The 23,234-nt window shown below is 36.6% G+C and overlaps 1 protein-coding gene across 1 annotated transcript in view; it reads right to left on the bottom strand.

Annotated features, from left to right (window-relative positions):
- Positions 1-6,023: 6,023 nt before the first annotated feature.
- Positions 6,024-23,234, bottom strand: part of matn3a (matrilin 3a) — a 31,632-nt gene continuing 14,421 nt past the window's right edge. Inside the window, exons 2-5 of the mRNA XM_051924719.1 lie at positions 22,868-23,014; positions 11,622-12,215; positions 6,766-6,888; positions 6,024-6,145 (exon numbers count right to left, since the gene is read on the bottom strand). Coding sequence (XP_051780679.1) covers positions 6,024-6,145; positions 6,766-6,888; positions 11,622-12,215; positions 22,868-23,014 — 986 coding nt within the window. The remainder of the gene's footprint in view (positions 6,146-6,765; positions 6,889-11,621; positions 12,216-22,867; positions 23,015-23,234) is intronic.

Here is a 23,234-nt window from a genome sequence, read left to right as displayed (position 1 = left end):
CAAACAAGTGAATATGGGGTCATGTTAATCTCTCTGTTGTTGCCTACCAAGTTATTTGTAATTTAGTTTACTTTGGTTAACAGAAATTAATTAAGGATGCAAAATTTTAGTCAAGTGAACCAAAATTTAGAAAAAAAGTGAAGAAATTGAATAAGTACTGTATATGTGCATCTAAAGATAAAACTCGTAACTTTTTTTAGTATCTTATAATATTTCAGTCCATCTAACTAAGCAAAATATTTTATTAACAGAGAGGGTTAGGTTCCAGTTAAGAGCTGGGAGTCAACACACCTTGCTGTTGTTTTTTTTTACATACACAATGGAACTAATTTGAGTTGTCAAAACCCTAACCCATTGAACACCAAGGTCCCACAGGTTGAGGTCTGTATATGCTTATGATGGAACTGTTACAATCAGCAACTGACAGATTGACTTTAGGCCTCCTGTTGTTCAGCATACATCATGTTAGCCTTTGTCCACCTATTTAATCAATTTATGACCACAGGACTGTCTTTTTTGGGTAGTAACCCATTTACAAAACATCTCTAACCATGCCGTGTGTGAAAATCCCTGTTCTTGGGACACTCATGCCATATGCAAAGCCACTTACTGTAAATATTAGTCTTGGATATTTCTACTCTGAAATGCAAATAAACACTGTATATGAGCCTGCTTCTTTAAATAGCTTCTTTTTTATTTCAAAACATCCCAATATACATCAATAAATCATTTTTTAAACAATTAGATTCAACCATAACCTCATTTATTTGGTACTCAAAACATTCACATATCCGAAAAGCGACCCTACAAAGACCTCAGGCAGAAGATGGCATGGCTCTACCTAATTTTCAGTTTTATTACTGGGCAGCAAACATACAAGCTATAAAAACCTGGACACAAATAGATGAACATACACAGGCTTGGTCCGCAATAGAAGTAAAATCCTGTAGTACTTCTTTATACTCCCTGCTCTGTGCTCCAATAAATGCAAGTTATCGCAAATATACTAATAACCCAATTGTGCATCACTCACTCAGATCATGGAACCAATTCAGAAAGCATTTTAAGATGGAGAACCTTTTATCTGTAGCACCTCTGCAAGAGAACCACCTCTTTCAACCCTCACAAACATACCTAGTTTTTAATATCTGGAAAAGATTTGGGATTAAATTGCTCAGAGATCTTTATATAGACAATATCTTTGCATCCTTTGAACAATTACATTCCAAATTTAACCTTCCAGCTACACATTTCTTTCACTATCTTCAAATTAGAAATTTTGTTATACAGAACCTGCCCGATTTTCCTGCACCTCGTACCCTCCACCATGCTGGAAAAAATACTGCTCAATTTCGAGGACTTAGACACCATTTCTGAAATATATAAAATTTTATTAGAGTCCCTTCTTTTCAAAGATCCAAGAGGACAATGGGAAAAAGATCTCTTAATTAATACAGTATATCAGAAAAGAAATGGAAGGTAGCAATGCAGAGAATCCACTCGAGTTCCATATGCGCAAAGCATAGAATTATTCAACTCAAAATTATATATCGAGCTCATCTGTCTCGCTTAAAACTGTCCAAAATATTTCCAGGCCAAGATCCAACCTGCAAACGCTGCAATAAAGCTCCCGCCTCACTGGGTCACATGTTTTGGGCCTGCACCAAATTAACATCATTCTGGAGCAAAATTTTTAAGTGCCTTTCAGACAGCCTTGGTGTCACAATCCCTCCTAACCCATTAATAGCTGTGTTCGGTGTTCTTCCAGATGGACTTGAAGTGGAGAAGGACAAACAAACTGTGATTGCATTCACTACGCTTTTGGCATGCAGACTTATTTTGTTATAAGTCAGTGGGAAACTGATGTTTTATATTATTTGAAACTGGAAAAAATCAAATTCTCAGTTAGAGGATCTGTACAGAACTTTTTCAAAACCTGGCAGGATCTAATCAATAATATTTTAGAATAAGAATTATCTCCGCATTTGTTTTTCTTCTCCATTTAACTTTATTGCCCTATTTTAACTCAACAATTTGGGTTTGTTTACAAGCTTTAAGTATTACTCCTTTGGCCATGCTCTCCTTCTCAAGGGTGGGGTTTGCTTTGTTTTCAATCCTATTTTTTGTAAAAATTGATCTATTTGTACGGAATGATTACAATAAAATTAATTTAAAAAAAAAATAAATAAATAAATAAATAGCGTTGTCTGTGATGAAAACATGTCCCTTTGAACCTACCTTCTTTTTGTACAGTTCAAGCAGCATTCCAAAAACTTCTGAATGACTTGAAGCAGAAACATGTTTGATTTTTTTCTCAAAGCAGCAAATGTGGCAATTCCTAAATTTTTGTTAGATCGGTTACATTAGGCCCAAAAGAAGAATGTTCCAGTGCAGTTGCTTATTTATTCTAATACTGCATCTGTTGTGGTAGATCTTCTTTGCACAACTGAAGAAACATCACTCATGGCTCCCATTAGCAAAATAGGGTTTAAACTATTTTCTGTCAACTCAGAGACTAAACATAACTGGTCCCATTACTTGTGTACAGTAACAAGGCCTTTAGTCCTTTATCAACAAACACACAGCCACAACACACAAGGGATACATGTACAGTCCAGGCAGTCTTAAAACTTTTTAGTTAGCCCATATATACATATATAGTGGCCTTAAGGTTTGCTCTTAAGCTAGCCTTGAATGCAAATGAAGCCAAGGAGGTCAAAATATTAAAAAGAAAATATTTTTATCATGCCTTATTTATCCTCATGGATAATGACCTGCAGGCATTTTGCTCCACTCTATTTAAGTTTATTGGGCATGGACTGTTAAAACACATAGGAGAAAACGCACGTGTACACACAACGACTACAGAGAGCATCTTCTCTTCCTAAGTATCCTGTCGCCTGGCCCTAAGAGGCAAGCTCTGGATATATCTGACCTTCCCATTAGACTCAGAATCTATTAGTAATTCTAGGGTAGAACCCTTTATAAATTAATTGACAAAGTGATTAAATAAATAAACAGTAAAAAAGCACTGCATTTGATGAAACTGCAGTTTGTCTTTATTTGACATTTCTCAACTTCCAATATATAATACCAAAATACAGTACAGCTGTAATATTTTTCTTATTTCTTGTCACAATTAAAACATTTTTATGTATATCTAAAATAGAATATATTTTCAAATATACACCATTCATATGGCATATGATACATGTTTCATATATTCATTATATAAAAGCTTATTTATAATAACTTTATGTGCACATACAATAAGTGTACCTAAATACAATGGATTCTTTAGCACCAGAACAATTACTAGAAAAATTCAATGGTATTGTTATTGTAGTTATCTCTACATAAAACAAAAGCAGAAACATGTACACGGGTAATATTTACTTTTAACAACTATCAGAATTAACAGTTGTCTACCCACATATTCTTTATGTAAGACACATTCTCAGTGTACAAGAGAGGACTTCAAAGAATGTTACAGAGCACTTAAGGGAAACCAGCATGAATTTGTTCAAAGTAAAAGTTCAACAAATGTGAACTTACAGTATTATGGAGGAAGAAGAAGACAATGACAGGAGAATATTAGATAACAAATCTTATGCATAATTCAGAACAAAGGAAGAGAATAAAGTCAGCTCCATCCCAACAGCCCTAGTGACTACGAACTCTCTGCTCATATCGCTGTAGTTGTCTTGTAACTTCATCTAGTGAATAACAAGTTAAGGATTTTTAGATATTTTTTTCCAGTTGTATTGCTTGAGTACATTTGCAGAGGTGCACAAAGTGCAACAAACAATTTATGTTCAATGACCATTTTCTTGTCATTATTTTACAAAGACTTTAATGTCAAGTATATAAAACAGAAGGTAGAACAGAGTTAGCAAAGTCAGGTGTATTACAAAAAATATATCACTTATAATGCTAACTGCAGTTCAAAGTAATTGCAAAGTCAAAAGTAAGTAATAATTTTATTAACAGCAAAGATACAAAAAAGCTGAGGCAAAACTTAGCAAGTTAAACATAGTCATCAGAATCTGCTTTTTTTTTTTTTGCAAGCACACACGTGTGAAAACTAGAATTTAACTGAAAATAATTTGGAAACTGCACTTTAAAGGATAACAATAAATAAACAAGGTAAAGTAGGATAGCAGTGCACACAAATTCAGATACCAACTTCAAAGCCCAAATTTACAGACTGCTGATGCTTAGCAATGAGCAAAAATTAAATTTTACATAAAATAATGTGTTTATTTGGAGGGACTATTGAACTAAAAAATAATATTACACTACTTTTACAAAATATAAAAATCATACACTTTGTTCCCCTGCAGCCCAATGTTGGAAAAATTAGATCTGAAAAATGAAAGAATGGAAAAAAAAATTGTCAATATGGTGGAATTCAGAAATCTCTTATTCTGGTGTGATAACAGAAGTTTCATTATCTTTTAAAATGTAAAAATTAAAAAAAAAACAATAGACTAGTGGTAAACCTTTTTTCTTACTGAGTGGCTGGAAATGTAGATATCCTGGAAAGTAAATCAAAAAGAATAAACCTGATAAACATGCCTACTGTGATTTTTTACATTTCATTTGGTGCTGTTAATAAGACGTTTATTTTTCCCCTCGGTTTTAGCAGTAATGAGATAAAGAGTGGTATTTAGAGAGTAGGATGGAGAATGAGGTGCATTTTTCATGAAGAATGTTGTTAACCTCCAGAATCTGACACCAGAGCAGATAAACTGGATATATATTAAAAACAAACTGAACATATCTACCCTAAAAACAAAACAATATCAGTAAATCATGATCCTCTGGGTAATTGGGCACTACCTTGTACATAGTACTATTTTGTTTTCCTGCCTTGCGCCCTGTGTTGGCTGGGATTGGCTCCAGCAGACCCCCGTGATCCTGTAGTTAGGATATAGTGGGTTGGATAATGGATGGATGGATGGATTTACTGTATTGCATTTGAAGTAAATGATCACAATATCTACTGGACAATAATGTATATATGATTTACCCTTTTTGTTTAAAACTGCTTAAAATTGTTTCCATCATTTTATTAATGCGAACACAACATTTCAGTTTTTTTGTTTTGTTCCTCATCCATTTTAATATTATTGTCAGCACAGCAGCATCAGGCAAGAGAGGGTAACTGACCCTCAATAAGATATCAGTCCACTGTAGGGCCCACTCATGCACATACTCACACTGATTTACTCCTGTGGAAATTAGAGTCTTCTTTTTCCTCAGTTTCTTTTCCCACTTCTATGTGGGGTCGATGTACCCTGTCAACATTCTCCAAACAACTCACTCTTGCAACTCCTCACCAATTAAGCCCTTTTCCTTCAATTTTCTTCTACTTTATCCTTTCACCTGCACTTTGGCCTCCCTCACCTTCTCTTCCACTGTATTTCCATTCTCATCACTCTTTTGCCCACATATTTCATTGTCTCTCCTCATCACGTGTCGGTACCACTTCAACCTACTTTCCTGTACTTTCTTAGATATTGTTCCGACTTTTGTTGTACTTCTGATTGTCTCATTTCTTATTCTGCCATTTTTTGTAACTCCACACATCCATCTCAACATTCTCATTTCTGCCACATCTAACTTTTCTCCTGCTCTCCCTTTGCTGCCCATGTCTCGGCTCCACACATCATTGCCGGTCTTACCACTGTCTTAAAAACCTTACCTTTAACCATTTAATTCTTTGATCATACAATACTCCAGACATCTTCTTCCAATTCCATCCACACTGCACTCTAAGGATGATCTCTGCATCATGGGCTATGACTGTTCCTAGATATTTAGACATACCTTTTTTGTTTAAAAGAGTTCAATATTGTTTCCATAATTTTCTTAATGCAAACACAACATTTCAGATGTTTTGTTTTTTACAAACACCCAAGATTTGCACCCAGTCTGCTGGGGTTTTGCTGGAAGAGCAATAACCCTACAGTGCCACCCAACTGTAATATTTTGAATATAGAAAAATGTTGTTAATTGGATTAAAGTTTCAAAAGGATATGTCGACTTGTAAGGGACTGTATGCTGGATTGCACAGTCTTCTGAAATGCCTTCAAGGATTCACACTTGCATGGGTCAGTTGTCGCAAGTGCTCTTGCTTCCCCTGAAATGAATAGGTATGAACTTTTTTTTACCATTTGAATATTAAACAAATAAATATGAATTTGAATTAAGCCCCACCTTATTAAAAAAGTTAATTAAATGTAGTAATTGTTTTATTATAAAACCAGTCAGGACCAGTGCTGAGGAAATAGTGGTCTAAAACATTCCACCATTATATTAAAAATAACCTTACACAATACAATTAGAATAAATACACAGATTTTTGAAAAAAAAAATAGGTAAGAATATAACAATTATTAATTGTGATTTTTATTCAGCTCATAGAAAATTAGAATATCTCAAAATAAGAGGTATGCATTGAGTCATCAACTCTATTCTGTCTGTTTCCAGAACTTAAATTTAAAAAGTCACTGATATGGAAAGATGATCTTGATGGATTGTGTTGCACTATGCTGCAGGTAGAACCAAGAGATTAATTTTAAACAATAACAAAGCAATGGCTGTAAAGACATAATAACCCTTTTTTAGTCACGTGCCTGCGTTTTTGAATATACCACATTCCCTGGTGCTCAGGTTTAATCTGTTCACCTGAAGATGGTTTGCTTCCATTGCAGCAGAACAGAAAACACATGGTTATAATTAAGAAGTCAAGCATCTTACTTGAACAAGTTTTCTTATCTGGATTAAGGACGAATCCATCCTGACATCTGCAGTAATAAGATGAAGCAGTGCTGACACAAATTTGCTCACAGTCATGATTTCCAGCTGCACAAGGGTCAAAGCCTGTAAGATAGAACTAGCAATCATTTATGATATAAAAATAATGACAGAAAGAATGAATATATCTATTTGTGTCTTTTTAAACACTGGTAAAAGCAAAAAAGGATTGTCAAATAAGAGGAGAATCTATGTTCCATTAGAGTTGTTTGACTAGATAGGTTGACCCAGTATCGCATCCATATAATTTTTACAAGTTATTAAGGCTTCCGCTTCAGTTACATTATTTGGTAGTTTATTTCAGATTCTCTTTATGTAGTGAAACACTTCATGTCTTCCCCTTAATTTCCACCAATAGTGATTCACTATTGAAAGAATACAGCAGGATCAACATTATCAGTGCCTATAAAATGTCTGGGGCTCAAATGAGCCCTATTCTTCTCAAAACTAAAGACGTTTAGTTCCTTGAGCACCTCAGTGTAGGACACGTCCTTTATTTCCTGGATGCATTCTTGGTTGCTTTTCTCTGTACAACTATGATATGTCAAATTTTCATTAGAAAAAAGCCATGTTATGAATTTTGCTATTTGATATAATCTATAGAAATATTTCAGAACTTGGTGGCAACAAGTGCCAGATGGAATTCAGTCTGTTGGTTTTAAAATATTTTTTAATGCTAAAGTAATGCTGCTCTCTCATAGTAGTTACTTTATTTAAAACAAAAAACAAGAAGACTGACGGGAGAACAGTTATGTAATCTGCAGGAATGTGGTGAATAGGATGATATATAACTAGATATTGGATGCAGCATTTCAATACATCAATTTCGTTTGATGTACCTGGTCAAAATTGTGAATTAGAGTGAATGTTTTACCCACCATCTTGTAAATGTCTCTTTAATCTCTTTCCTCACTGAATAGTCTTACCTCAGTAGAAGATAGATAGATGAATGCTTGGGTAAACTTAAACTTTGGTATTTTTCAAGTTGAAGTTATTTCTTCACAATCACAGTATGTTTTAGATTGCCACATGAAGTTGCATTCTAAAGTAAAGCATCCGTTAGTGTTTTTAAAAATACAATTTTTAAAAATAACTATCCTATTCTTGCATTCTATAATAAAACTTATGGAATACCCATAAAACTTACCAAATACATTCATTTTCAAGCCAAAAATATTACCAAGTATTGAACACTGTCTTGAGATGATTTACAGACTACAATGTCCATGTCCACATTTTTTAAGAAGGAGAACAAGCAAAAAGCAAAGAATTGTTGTGAGATTCACTCTTTTTTTTGTGCCTCACTTTGCCAGCTACCCCATTTGTCTTCCTCCACTGCACCCTTTCAGCCCCAGAGGTCTGGGCTCACCTTGGAAAGTCATTGCCAAGTGCCGTTGTTGCCCAGATATGAATCGCAGTTTCAGTTCTGTAGGCAATTAGACAATAACTGAAAAAAGTCACATGATCACTTATATTCTTTCACTTTAGGGAAGCTTATTTCTTTATTTTGAAACTGCCTGCTTCCACTCTATTAATAATGCATGCACGTGCTTCATTGAGAAATAATATTGAGATTATGAGAAGAATGCATTTAACTGATAAGAACTGAGCAGACATATTGGCATCTATCCGTGTTCCTAATACGCTTATCCAGGGCAGCTTTACAGGGAGGCTGAGGTCTATCCCAGCAATCACAGGGTGTAAGGCAGGAACAATACCTGGATAATAATTATATTCTAATAATAATAACATCATCATCATGATTGTTGTCCTAAATATCTGTCATGCATTAATCTATTTATATATATACTTTTACTATAGGCACAATAATAATAATAATAATCTCTCTGTCTTCTTAAACCTCTTATGTAGGGCAGAGTCGCAGGGCAGCTGAAGCTTATCCCAGCAAGCACTGGATGCAAGGCAGGGACAACAACCGGACAGGGCGCCAGTCCATTGCAGGGTGAATACACACACATACAGACTAGAGCTTATTTAGCACACCAATTCACCTAAGATTAAATCAGGTTGAAGTTTACTACATTTAGTACAAGTGTTTTAGCATAGGTGGAGTGGTAGTGAAGAACTGTCATTCCTGCCTCACAGCGCCAAGTTTTTCATGGAATCTACATGTTCTCCCCGTGTGTTTGGTATTAGTGAGTATCAGTGAGTTTTCACTCAGAAGCATTGTTCTCAGTTCTTTAATTACCATACAGTGTCTTCAGCAAAAGCAGTGCATCATGCATTAAAAAATGTGATAGTTGGTTTGAGGCACTTCAGTCTGCTCAATTGCACACTCTTCCTTTTTTTATTTTCTGAGTATTTTTTTTCCTCATTCATGCACACAGAACACCACAGGTTGTCTAAACTCCACATACAACAACTGCTGCAAGCTGAGAAGCAAGTAAGAAACATGTCCTTACTTTAAAAAAATATTACCAAGAATCCATCCATCCATCCATTTTCCAACCCGCTGAATCTGAACACAGGGTCACGGGGGTCTGCTGGAGCCAATCCCAGCCAACACAGGGCACAAGGCAGGAACCAATCCCGGGAAGGGTGCCAACCCACCGCAGTACCAAGAATCTGGGATGAAATTATTATTTCCTTTTAACAGAAGCATGCCTCAGAAAAGCGAAAAGCACATTTTCCTAAATCAAAAACTTTGCTACTTCAAAGTGGGTGTATTGGCTTTTCATTATAATGTGATTCCATTGTCTTTAAGCTCCATTATAAAACACAAGAGTGGGCTAGTTATGCTTCACTTTTTGAATGCAATTTAATTTGGTAAACTAATACCTTACTGTGAAGAAATAACTTGGACCTGAAAAACCCCAACTTATCCTGTAAAAGAAACTGTATTTTTAATAACCAGAAGTATTAAAGTTTAAAAAATATATTCTGGAAAATGCAATCTTCACATTTCACATCTAAGTACTAGTACATGCAATTATTAGTGAATATTTTCTTATATACATTTTGTCCACTTTCAGATTATTTTCAGATTCAACTATAAATCATAAAACAATAGTTTGCAACAAGATTTAACTGCAAAAAATGAACAGCAAATTTATAAAAAATCCTACACATATAGTACATTTATTTAATTTAAAAGACTAATGTTGCACTTGTGCAATTTAAATATATCTCAATGGAGCCTTCTTCTTCATCTTTCCAGAAATAATTATGGATTCTAAAACCTGAAAAAATGCATTAATAACGTGGCTTCTGATTTTCATTTTTATCACAATATCTTATTCAGGAGAAAATTCTTGCCTTAAATATGTGTCATTATTTACTGAGAGCCTTCATTTCTATTTTTATTCTGTAGTCAGAAATAATCCTAGGTATGTATTTAACAACTGAAATAATTTTAGAATGACAATTCTTCTCTCCTTTTATTGATTAGAATAAATAAGTGTAAAATAGTTGGATCAATCTTCTATTGCTATAGCTTTTATCATAAAAAACTTCTTTTTGGACTGTAAGAGATGGCAGGCAGCTCAATCCGGCCAGGATGCCCCTGAGATGGAAGGATGGGGGAAGGCAGCTTTTCTAAGACACTGCCTCCCCCAAGACACTAGATGGCAGCTTCCTTGGACTGCAGCGGTGCCCTGGATTCCCACAGGGCACTATGGGACATGGAGTTTGGCAACACAGCCCTGCTGGGTACTGTGGGTGCTGCCAGGGAATGCTGTGGGAAGAAGCTGGGAGACAAAGTTTTTACCTAGTCCCGAACTGCTAGTGAAGCACGAGGATAGAAACCCTGAAGTATTTCCGGGCTGATCAGAAACGAATTCTCCATCTGACCCGGATGTGCTGGCAAGTCATGTGGGAGGAAGAGCAGAAGCACTTCCAGGTCAAGGACTATATAAAGGACAGTGAAACACCCAGCAGGCAAGTCAGAGTCAGGTGGAGGTGGACAAAGCTTGCTAGGAGGTGTAGAGGAGAAGAGAATTGTTATTGTGTGCTATTTTGATTATTTGCCTTTTATTTGTGGCTGTGGTGCTTAGGGGCACTGTTTATAGAAGAAGAAAGGCATTAAAAATCTTCTTGGTGCTTTTAACCTGTGTCTTGCATGTCTGTCTGTTGGGTTTAAGGGGCAACAGTGACCCGTAGCATTCACAAGACTGTTTATTTAGTTATAAATAGTTTAATTTACAAATAACAGTTAAAATTAATATACTGGGGCAAATGGCAACATATTCAACATAAGAGCAATACATCCGCCATTGCTCCTCCATTGTGAAAAATGCCATAATTTTGGTAAGTCCTGAATCGCTGAGTAAACTGGCTGGCTAGCACTGACTACTGTACTCCTATTGGCTGGAAGAATGAACCCCTACCAGCTTTCCTGTTTTGACTCTCAAATAATTTTTAATTAGATTTTCCACGCAAGAACAATGCCAAAAATCACATAACCTCTAAACACTTGTCAAATGCATCACTCACACTCAAAATTTAACTTGTAAAATGCACTCAAAATGTAACTTTCATTTGTAAAATGTACTCAATATGCATCACTTGTGCTTGTAACATATAACTTGTGCTTACAAAATGAGTGGTACTCGGACACTAACTCCATATTAGCCTTTCAAAACTGTTTAACAGCATGTCTGTATTTGTAGTTGTCCAGTAACATCCAGGTTAGGCCACTGTCTTAAATTATGACTAAGATATGTATACTTTTAAATATATATATATATGTATACTTTTAAATATATATATAGATAATTGCCATAGAGATCATCTTCATACTTATATAAGTAAATGAACAGCTCAGAGAAGATGTCACCTACTTGTAACTGGAGTTGCACCTGGAAAACAAAAGGTCTCCCTAAATTTGGAGGTGAGTTTCTCAATTACACCATATGTTTCCACATAAAAGACATGATCATCCAGTGGTGTGCTAGCCATCTGCCTTAAGGACTCCATGTCAGCTCTGCCCACTCCAATTGCATAGATCTCAATCCCAGTCGCTCTGGCTTGTGCAGATACCTCATCAACCTTGTCTTGAGGCCGTCCATCTGTAACAATAATGGCCACCTTTGGGATATTTAGGGATCGTGGTCGTGTACCTGACTCCTCTTTAAAGGCACTGTCCATCAGATCCTTGATGGCAAGACCAGTCATTGTACCAGCTGAAAGAGGCTGTATTTGTGCCACTGCCTTCTTCATGTTCACTTTGTTGAAGTGTGTCTTGAGATGGAACTCAATTCTGACAGTGCTGGCATAGTTGACAACTGCCACTCTTGTGGTGACTTCACTAATTTCCAATGTGTCAATCATATCAGAAATAAAAGTCTTTACTAGTTCAAATTCTGATGGGCGCACACTTCTGGAGCTGTCGATTACAAACACCAAATCCAAAGGACGACTTTTACATGTTCTCCCTAGTTAAATGATAAAAAGCAAGACAAGATATACTGTCGTTAAATAAGAAAAAAAACAGACAAGACATAGGTAGCAACACAAATAAGTAATGGAGCAGCGCATCAAGGTAAAACATTAGTGAAGTTCAATTAAGAAATATCATTAAAAAAAAAACTTCAGATATTTATTTGGCATAAGATTTCAAAATAATAAAACATAATATCCACCCAAGTAGTTCAGTAGACATCACTCACTGCAGTCCCCTGGAATTAATTTGTAAGATTATGATAAAAAAAGCTGTTTGGAAGGAGCAGTTAAATGTAATACAACAAACACAAGCAGTTGGTCGTCTGAAAATTTGTTTTGAAACCTAGCAATACTCTTCGGGCCAGTAATGACAGTTCTGGCTTTTCAGTATTGTAAGCTTTGAGACCATGCGTAGAAGGCATATTATGAATGTTTAGAGTGAATTTTGCTTTATTACCTTCAAAAATGGTCCTACGCACACTGGAGCACATAGCATACCATGCAAAAATGTCCTTCATTGTGTTATCTCCAGCCACTGTGCAAGGAACTCTTTCACAATTAATTTGAACATTAGGAAGGGAATTAAATTTGGTCCTTCTGCTTTATTTAGATATGCCATTGTCACTTACCGAGCCAACCTTCCAGTTCAAGTCTGTAAATGGGCCATTCTAAATCAGCTTCCATTTCAACTAATCAATCCATAAAATGACTGCAATATATTTTCTTAGTGGCTGCTACCTGAGCAGCCAATGAAGAAATTGGGACCACCCTACTCCTTAAATTTTCCCTTACGGCCGTAAGAATACAAACGTAAGAATAAATGAGCTGGAAAAGGTCAACCCTAACTCCTACAGGTTCAACTTATGAATATTTGTGTTTTTTAAACACAATTTTTTAATGCAACATGTAAAATATGAAATCAATTTCACCTGAACAAGTTTATACCAATTACAGAGCCATGTGGGTGGGCAGAGCTTATCCACTCAGCATTTGGCCCAAACAGGAACCATCACTTAACAGACTGCCAATTCATTACAGGTCACATTTATAACCATACAGTTTCACAGTGTCCAAATTCAGAGTCAGCCATGAATCAACCATGCATGTCTTTGGCACGTCGGAGGATAACCAGAGAATTTGGAGAAAACAACCCAAGTCAGAACATACAAAATCAATACAGAGAGTAACAGAATTACTCATTTAAACTCAGTTATCTGTAACTGTAAGGGAGTAGGACAAATCATTATATCCCTCAATAAATGTAATTCTGGATGCCAATAAAATGGCATACATTTGCTATTGACTGTGTAATTTTTAACTGGAATGACTAGGTAGAATTTTTTATGTACTTATAAAAAAAAATGACAAAAGGTAATTAGCTATTGTTCAGTTTGGTTCACTTCATCCAACCGCCTATTTGTGAAAATGTATAACCCTATTAGTAATATCTCTTAAATGTTGTGACTTGATGCTATGCTTCTCAAATTTCTTTTTATGTGTTTCCTTCATGAATCTAGTGGAAGAAGAAGCGCTTGGTCAGGTTAAATTTACATTTGAGGTTCTTGTTCACACGAGGTTCACCTGGGGACTCTGATTTCCCTTTAAAACAAAAAGACACATTAAAGTTCAAAATCAACCTGTCAGATAGTGCCACTGCTGGGTGATGCATGACGTGCTGCCGAACCTTCCGAGGCTGTTTGCTAAATTTCCACAAACCTCCCCAGGAAAAAGCAGGTATACAAACTGGTCAGATGCTACAATAATTCTTCTGTCTACTTTCCTAACTGGCTTAATCCAATAGAGTGTCACAGGAAGCCAGAGCCTATGTTGGAAACATGAGGGACCATCATAGGATGGGGGGCAAGTTCAAAGCAGGCCACAATTCTCTCATATAGACTTCATTTATAGTTGCTAATTAACATCAAACACACTGCGTACCTAGAGAATAATCCATACAATTTGTCTGAAAATGACCAGAGAGCCAGAGAATGGATTAAAGTGTTATAGAATGTACAGTACATCTTTGAATGTCAGACGTGAAGAGTATGTGTTTGATGCCATCATCTTTATCCTTAGGAACTACATGTAGTGGGTTCATTATTGGAGTTTTTTTCTTCAAATAGCAGAAAAGCTATCCTGCATTTGAACCGTTATCCTCAATTTGACCCTTTCAAAATGGAACTGAACAAAACACCTGCTAAGGAATAAGGACATAAAAGAAAATTGCAAATCATTCCCTGATCAAGAAGTTTCTTAGTTTAACAATATCAGACTCTTCAATAAAAAATACCTGAGGTATTAATACAACAGTATGACTACAACATAAATCTAAGCAAAAGTACAGATCCTACCACATAATGGTGGAATTCACAGTGAACTGGAAAAATACAGCAGGTCTCCATGCATGTTCATACATTTAATAAACCAACCTTAGGATTCAAGAAATACAGAAGGGTTGGCATAATTGGAGCCCAGGTCAAGGTACAAATATGGAGTGAAATGCAGTCATGAGCATCATTTTAGTTCTCTCCAGGATTATTTTTGATCTTTTTTTTTTTTTCTATTCTTAAGTTTTTTTTTTTATTATTGATTTTATTGAAATCACAAAACATTCCATACAAATAGATCAATTTTTACAAAAACAAATCAACCCCCACCCCAGAGTACCCCATTTACCAACCTGCTATATCCTAACACAGGGTCATGGGAGTCTGCTGGAAACAATCCCAGCCAGCACAGGGTGCAAGGCAGGAACAAACCCCGGCCAGGTTGCCAGCCCACCACAGGGCACACACACACACACACCCACACACTAGGGACAATTTAGGATCGCCAATGCACATAACCTGCATGTCTTTGGACTGTGGGAGGAAACCCAAGCAGACACGGGGAGAACATGCAAACTCCACGCAGGGAGGACCTGGGAAGCGAACCCAGGTCTCCTTACTGCAAGGCAGCAGCGCTACCATGGCGCCACCGTGCTGCCCTAAACATAAGTAGATAGATGAATTAATAAATGAATAAAAATAAATGGAGAAGAAAAAGAAATGGGAAGAGAATCTACTTCCTCAGTGCTTTAAAAGCGTATTCTAAAATGTTATTGATTAGATCCTGCCAGGTTTTGAAAAAGTTCTGCACAGATCCTCTAATTGAGAATTTGATTTTTTCCAGTTTCAAATAATATATAACATCAGTTACCCACTCACTTAGAATAGGAGAGAATATTCTTAAGTTTTTAATCATTGTTCTTAAATTTCAGAACACCATTTTGTGATTGATTTTTCTCATGAGTGCCAGGGCTATCTTAACGCATGGGCACTCTGGGCAGTTGCCCGGGAACGCCACGGGCATAGGGGCCCCATGCTAATCTACAGTATGTATGTTGTGACTTGCTGAGTAGTTGTGTAGGTAGGGGCCCCAGCGCACTGCTTTGCCCGGGGACCTATAATGCTGTTAAGATGGCCCTGATGAGTGCCACCATTTTTGTATATCCTTTTTGTTGTGGAACTGTATTGTTTTTTGTAACTGAAAATCACTGAGGTATGGCAGTGGCTTGATATCGTCTTCATGCCAAATTTTTTAAAGATAGTAGGATGTAGTACTAGGCTGAAACAACTTCAAACTTTCCGATTATTAGACATTATTAGGTACAAAATGTTGTAAATCTGGATTAGGAACTTTATCTTTCCCTTAGAACTGCTTTTATGATTGTATCTTGTTTCTTGGCATTTGACACTCAACCTGTCCCTTATTACTCTTTTTGATTATTCCAGTGTTTTTCATTTCCTGATCTGTATTTTCTTGAGCAGCACTTTTAAGCACATGTTTATCTCCTGTGTTCACAGTAATCACAATATGGAATTTGTCAATACAAATTGGTCATGAAATCTTTTCAAGGAAAACAAATATGTCATTGTAATGTGAAACCCTCTACACTGTGGCATGAAAGCTGGGTTAAAAGCATAATATTTTTTTTCCAACTGCTTAGGGCTATACAATTTGATGATGGCATTCAGTCCAAAATGGTTTCCTATTCACCTGATGTTTCCAAATTCTAGTCAAGCTTAGATTTGACTTAAGTTGTACTCCACACAGTGGGCTGTGTAACCCAGAATCTTATTAGGCGTCATCATTTTTTTCTGGATTTGGACAGTGGTGACTCCAATACCACTCCAAAACCCTTCTCCAAGGTTATACTTTCTAACTCCACACACTCCAGCTATATCATGTCATTATATTGAAGAATAGTTCTTCCTATGTAAAGGAATTCAAGTTTATTTACAGTAAACATTTTTGCCATAAAGTACCCAGGTCTAAATTTTGTCCAGTTTTGTCCAAAGGACTTCACTTGACTCAGATCCACCTTTCAGTGTCAGTCTGCATAATTAACTAATCTGCAAATTATAACCTTTTCTGTATCTTTTAATATACATTACAGAAACTGGGATCAGTGCAAAACCGTATAAAACCCCACGTTTGACAACAAGTGATCCTGAAGAAGTTCTCATTTAGACTGCCAGATTACTGGCATCTTCACAAGTGAAAACTTCAAATAGAATGAAGTAAGTGTTTGCTATTTATTTTTCCATGTACTGTATTTTATTTTCTACATGTTGGTCTTAGTAACCCTTACCATCTCCTTGAACACTCACTGTAATACTGTAAAAACCCCTAAGGGTTATCTTGTCCATTAGTGGCAATATTCAGTTCAACAAGCATTTCTAGATTTCTGATTTCCTTTTTGCTGTCACTTTTATATACTCATAAGACATTTCCTAAATAACTTCCTCTTAATTCATTAGTAATCATGTTATGTGTTTTAGTGCTTATTATATTTGTTATAAACGTATCTTGTATGAAGTATACTCTTAACCTTATAAATTTGCTAATCAAGTCTCTGCACCTAGGTCAGCAAAATATATCTCTGTATTTAATTTGTTGCATTTTTGAAGTTAAATGTAATAGTGTTACATTTATTCATTTGCTCTTCTAAAACACTGAGGTTTTTTTTACAGGATAGTAACAATTCAATAAACTCTGTATTCTAGATTCTGTCTCCATTTTTACAAAATATTAACTTCTAGACAGGCACTCTTGTTGATTTTTTCATATATTAACAATATATGAAATATCCATCCGTCCATCCATTTTCCAACCCGCTGAATCCGAACACAGGGTCATGGGGGTCTGCTGGAGCCAATCCCAGCCAACACAGGGCACAAGGCAGGAACCAATCCTGGGCAGGGTGCCAACCCACCGCAGCATATGAAATATGTTGTATATTAACAACATATATTAACAATAACCACCACTCAATTATATACTTGAATTTCTATTCTGCTTTATATTAGGGTAATTAAAGTCACCCATCACTGTTACTTCCCAATCTAAACTTGTTTTTATATTACTTTAAAGCTCAACACTGACACTACCCTGCACATTAACTCTTTCAGGGCGGATGTCGACTTTTGTCAAAAGGAGGGGCTGACGGTGGTAATCAGCTATAAACTGTGATCAAAACCCTCCGTTATGTTTTAGTTGGTCTCTCATTGCTAGAAGGAAAGTTAGCTTCAGGAGCAAATAACAGCAAAAATGACATTGACATCTGGCGAGAGATTAAAGTGAATGTGTAAAGCAAAATACTACATTTTGCATGTTATTGCTGAATTGGGCTCTTACTTGTTGGATTCCGATTTTGATAGAGGTGATTGAAAAAATAATGTGAGGTACCAGCATCAACTGATCATGGAGCTGAATAGGTTCGTATAGGTGACACACCTACGATAAAGTTCACCTGGGAGACCCCCGCCCCCCCCCCCCCCCCCCCCCCCCCCCCCCCCCACCTACAATGACAAGAGGTACAAACCACATTTTGATGCACATGACTGCAACTGCTGCGGCCGTCCCCTCCACATATCTGGTGAACTGGAGGCCACAGCTCACAGCGAAACAAACATTTTATGTTGATGTCTGTGTGAAACCATTGCTTTGTGTGTTTTTAGAAAAATATATTCAGCCCTCAAAGAGTTAAAGGATACTGTATGTAACAAACTCCAAATACCATGCCACTATTCTTTAGCTTAAATATCTTCTCTAAACTATGTGTCGTATCACATTTCAGGCACTCTTTAGTTAAAGTTCTCTGCTGGGTATATAGGTGCTTCTCAGACTTTACAGGCTTGTCTTTCAAAACAATGTGTATCCATATAGAAGTTACTCCTCTCCACCCTAAGAATTTGGCCGGACCTCTGTTATTGCTATAAAATCACACATTTACTGTATATACGGTCTACTTTATCTAGAACTTCATAAGATCCATTTTTGCCTTCAAAACACCTCGGTATGACTTTAACAAGGTCCTAAACTACAGATTTTGGACCATGCAAACTCAGTAATATCACACAGTCCCTGTGGATGTTTCAGTTACATATTCATGCAGTGGTCCTCATCTCAAAGGTGTTCTATTCAGTAGAGATCTAGGCACCATTTAGGCCATCAGAGTAAACTAAAGTCACGTTATGGAACTATCTTAAGATGATGTGTACTTTGTTTCATAACATATTTTCCTACTGGAAGTATTCATATGCAAAGGATATGTTGCCATAATCTAAATGGAGGCATGCAGTTAGGATTAACACCTGGGTATACCGTGACATTCAAACTGTACTCAGTATTAGGAGGCTTGTACCTAGAAAACATTCATCCATCACTACACAACCACCTTTTGATATAAGGAACATGAATTATTCATGCTGTTTATGCCTAATTCTGACCTTTCCATCTGCATGCAGCAACATCAGGCCAGGTAACATTTTTCAATATTCATATGTAAAGTTTTGGTGATATTATGTCCACAGTAACCACATCTTTCTTCTCTTAGCTGACAGGAATGAAAGCCACTATAGTTTTATCCTCCTGCAGCCTATTTGCACACTTATGTTGGAAAGATAATTTATTTCAGTATTCATTGCCTTTCTGCTTGCTTGAATAGATCTATCCATTCTCCTCAGATGTTTCATGTTTATGGCACCAGCCCATGAAAACTGTAGAGACTGTAGTACTGTATGTTGTAATCCAGGAAGGTAACTGTTTCTGACATGCTAGAACAATCCCAGCCTACTTCTGATATCTACTACTCATTTCAGTGAACCCTTACCTGAGCACCCTTTCACTTTAACATATGCAGTCCAGCTTGCAAGCACTATTCCCATCTTCCCTACAAAACAACAACAAACCCAGACAATATTCCACTAGACTAAAAATAAAATTCTAAATCCTGACGATTTGCACCAATTTAAAGTTGAAGGATGTAAAAATGATTAGCAAAAATAAAGGCCCTGAGTTGATGATCTGGAAAACATTCAGCAATTAAGAGCCAGAGCTTCACTTTTATCTTATTAGGTGTCTATAAAAATGTACATTTGAGCACATATGAATTTTAGAAAATAACAATAAGGGGAATTGTAGTCTGGCTGAGTTCTACTTAACTTTAATGTAACATTTAACACACAATGCTATAATCATTCATCCATCCATCCCACTAGGTCACTAAAACAGGTGAGTGCAAAGTGGGTCCTGGAGAGCCCTAGTGGCGGCAAGTTTTTGTTCTAACCCAGTTGCTGGCTTGTTAGTGTTTTCATTCTACCATGTCCACTCATTCTAATATTGCATTTTTAGCATGAAGCAGACTCATAATTCTCAGACCTTTTCTATTCAGTTTCCTTCAAAGATATTTTATTAAACCACATACCGTAATTCATGACGAATACACACAGAAGGAAATGGAAACAAGTTAGATGGAGAACTTCTGGTTCCTTTGTCATTTACTTATTGTTAATAAGGAATACCATATATACTCACGGATAAGTCGGGACTTGATTTTACAGTATAATTTCTGGAATTTTATAATGTCGGTCGTATAAGTCGAATCCGGGAAAACTCATGCCATTGGTGCAAGGGATTATGATATTCTAACACCCACCTACCAGAGTAACCACGATCACACTGCCTTTTTTTTCTATGTGGGTGCGGCAATGCACTGTATCAGCACATGCTCCTAACCAACCTCTCTCTCTCTCTCTCTCTCTCTATTGTGCCTACATGACCACACAGTAATACCTGGACTGTTCCGAAGCAATGTTTGCACTGTTTTGTGTTTTTTGTATCTCACACCCTCATACACCTTGATGGATGAGGTCTCCAGGACTCTAAAAATATCCAAATCTTATTATATGATATCATCCATCCATCCATCCATTTTCCAACCCGCTGAATCCGAACACAGGGTCACGGGGGTCTGCTAGAGCCAATCCCAGCCAACACAGGCCACAAGGCAGGAACCAATACCAGGCAGGGCGCCAACCCACCGCAGGAAACACACAATCACATCCACACACCAAGCACACACTAGGGCCAATTTAGAATCGCCAATCCACCTAACCTGCATGTCTTTGGACTGTGGGAGGAAACCCACGCAGACACGAGGAGAACATGCAAACTCCATGCAGGGAGGACCCAGGAAGCGAACCCAGGTCCCCAGATCTCCCAACTGCGAGGCAGCAGCGCTACCCACTGCGCCACCCTATATGATATCATCTACTGTTAAATTCTGCTCCGTACTTCTAAAATGTTTATTTTTTTTTACTTCTAAAAAAAAAATACAGTATAAAATAAAAAGTTTTTGAGGATTTGCTCTGTTCTGTGTATTGTATTGTATTGACCCCCTTCTTTTGACACCCACTGCATACCCAACCTACCTGGAAAGGGGTATCTCTTTGAACTGCCTTTCCCGAGGTTTCTTCCATTTTTTTCCCTACTGGGTTTTTCCTTGTCTTCTTAGAGAGTCATGGCAGGGGGGCTGTCAAGAGGCAGGGCCTGTTAAAGCCCATTGCGGCACTTCCTGTGTGATTTTGGGCTATACAAAAATAAACTGTATTGTATTGTATTGTATACACTTTTATCATAAGAGCACCCCTTATCTATGATGGAGCGTTTGATCAGAAGAAAATATGAAGCTGGTGTTAAATTAAACATCATTGAAATAGCAAAACAAATTGGTAACTGGGCTGCTGCAACAAAATTCGATATGTCTGAGAAACTGATGCGAGATTGGAGGCAAGGAGATGTAAAAAAAAAAACAAACAATGTAAGTGTGGCATTTTGGAACGGGCGTACAAGTTGGGGTCTGATTTTATGATCGATTTTTCGGGTTTGAAGACCTGACTTATACGTGAGTATACAGTAATTAAAAACAATGAATGTTTTGGCTAAAAAAAAAAAAGCAATTTAATGTGAGGAATCTTAACAAGTGAGATAAGTAAAATGAAGCATAACAGCTCTGCTTGAAAAATATATGCTTTAACATGAATCACTGACTTCTCTTTAAGAAACTAGGTTGGAACAAAAACCTGGAACCACTATGACCTTCAGGACCAAAACTGCATAACTCTGCACCCTGCATTAAAATGCAGAGAATAAAAAAACAGATGCAGCTTGAATAGAGGACTAAACATATCTAGCTAGAACACAAAAGTATTGCCTATATAATAACATTTCACTCAGCAGATTAAACAAAGTCAATTATATTATAGCCCAAAAAAATCTGTGACCATGGATAAATGGATAAAACAAGCTTCAAAATAAATAGATGAATTAAGATGCATTAACTTTAAGCTTAAGACACTGTTCATAAAGAAACTGATTATAAACAGGACTATTACACTCATTAAAAAAAATTATATACACACTAGTCATTTAGCCCGTTACAATAACGGGTGCTAGAACAGTAGTGCATGAATATTAGTAGGAACGGCCTATATTAAATGGCAAGGGACTTTGACCTCATTCTTTTTGTTGGTCGCATTTTTCTTTCTTTCAGCCTTTCTGTTGTTGATGTTTACTTGCTGAGCTGACCGTTCTTCGTGGGCTGCCGCCGTGTATTATGTGTCTTTAATTTTCTGTGACAGTAATACTGTCTTGTACGTCCATAATATACCTTTAATTTTCTCTGGCGGTAATACAGGCATGCACGTCGGTAATATGCCTTTAATCTCCACTGACAGTAATACTGGCTTGTATGTGGCTGTAATATGAGTCACTGTGTTGTGTACCTTTAATTTCCTCTCGTAGTAATACTGGTTTGTATTTCTGTAAAACGCCTGTAACTTTCTCTGACAGTAATATTGTGCATCGCACCGTGCCCTGCGCATGCGCACTTCACAAGAAGACACACACACACACGGACACCTGGACGCACACAGGGATTTTATTAAAGAGGATATTTTTTTTAATGTGTGTAATAGTCCTGTTTATAATCCGTTTCTTTATCAACTATGTCTTAAACTGTTATATAAATAACAGGATTTATTAATTGAATTGCAACTGAGAAAAAACTCCTGTATAGTTAAAACATTATTTTAGGTTACCATCTACAATCTGAGGAACAATGCAATTAGGGAAACAATTAAAAAATAACATTTCATTAGGCAACATTTTGATAGAACAAGAAACATTTTTGTGACAGCATCTTTAACATTACCATGAGCTGTTTCCCTCAAAAGGGAATAAACACAACAAACAATATAACAGTTGAAACACAAATCATTTGACATTCTCATCAAAAGAAACGGGATGTGAGGAGTTCTACCTGTGTCTGTGTCGTTGCTGCTGTTGGTGCGATGCAAAATGACTGGTTGCTCTGGTCGGCTGATAGGCCAGGGGGGCCTGACAGTTGGCACACTCCTCTGCGGCTGATGAAAATGATAGCCATAAAACCTGTAATTATTGCCATAAACTTGGGCCGCCAAGAGGAAGAAGCGGTAAAGGATTGGTTAATATGTTGTCTGTTGAATCTGAATTTTTTTTTTTTTTACATTTTTTTAAGAGTTATTTGTATTGGATTTATTAGTAGTACATTAAATTGGTCAGTTATATAAATTTAAATTGTATATTGGTTTTTATTTCTTATTAGTACTTGAATTAATGAGGTCAGTTTTTCATGCTTTTGTGAATAA

Source organism: Erpetoichthys calabaricus, chromosome 3 (genome assembly GCF_900747795.2).
Source record: "Erpetoichthys calabaricus chromosome 3, fErpCal1.3, whole genome shotgun sequence".
Taxonomy (NCBI): Eukaryota; Metazoa; Chordata; class Cladistia; order Polypteriformes; family Polypteridae; genus Erpetoichthys; species Erpetoichthys calabaricus.
Note: the sequence above shows the minus strand (reverse complement) of the source record. Positions and strands in the feature narration are given on the sequence as shown.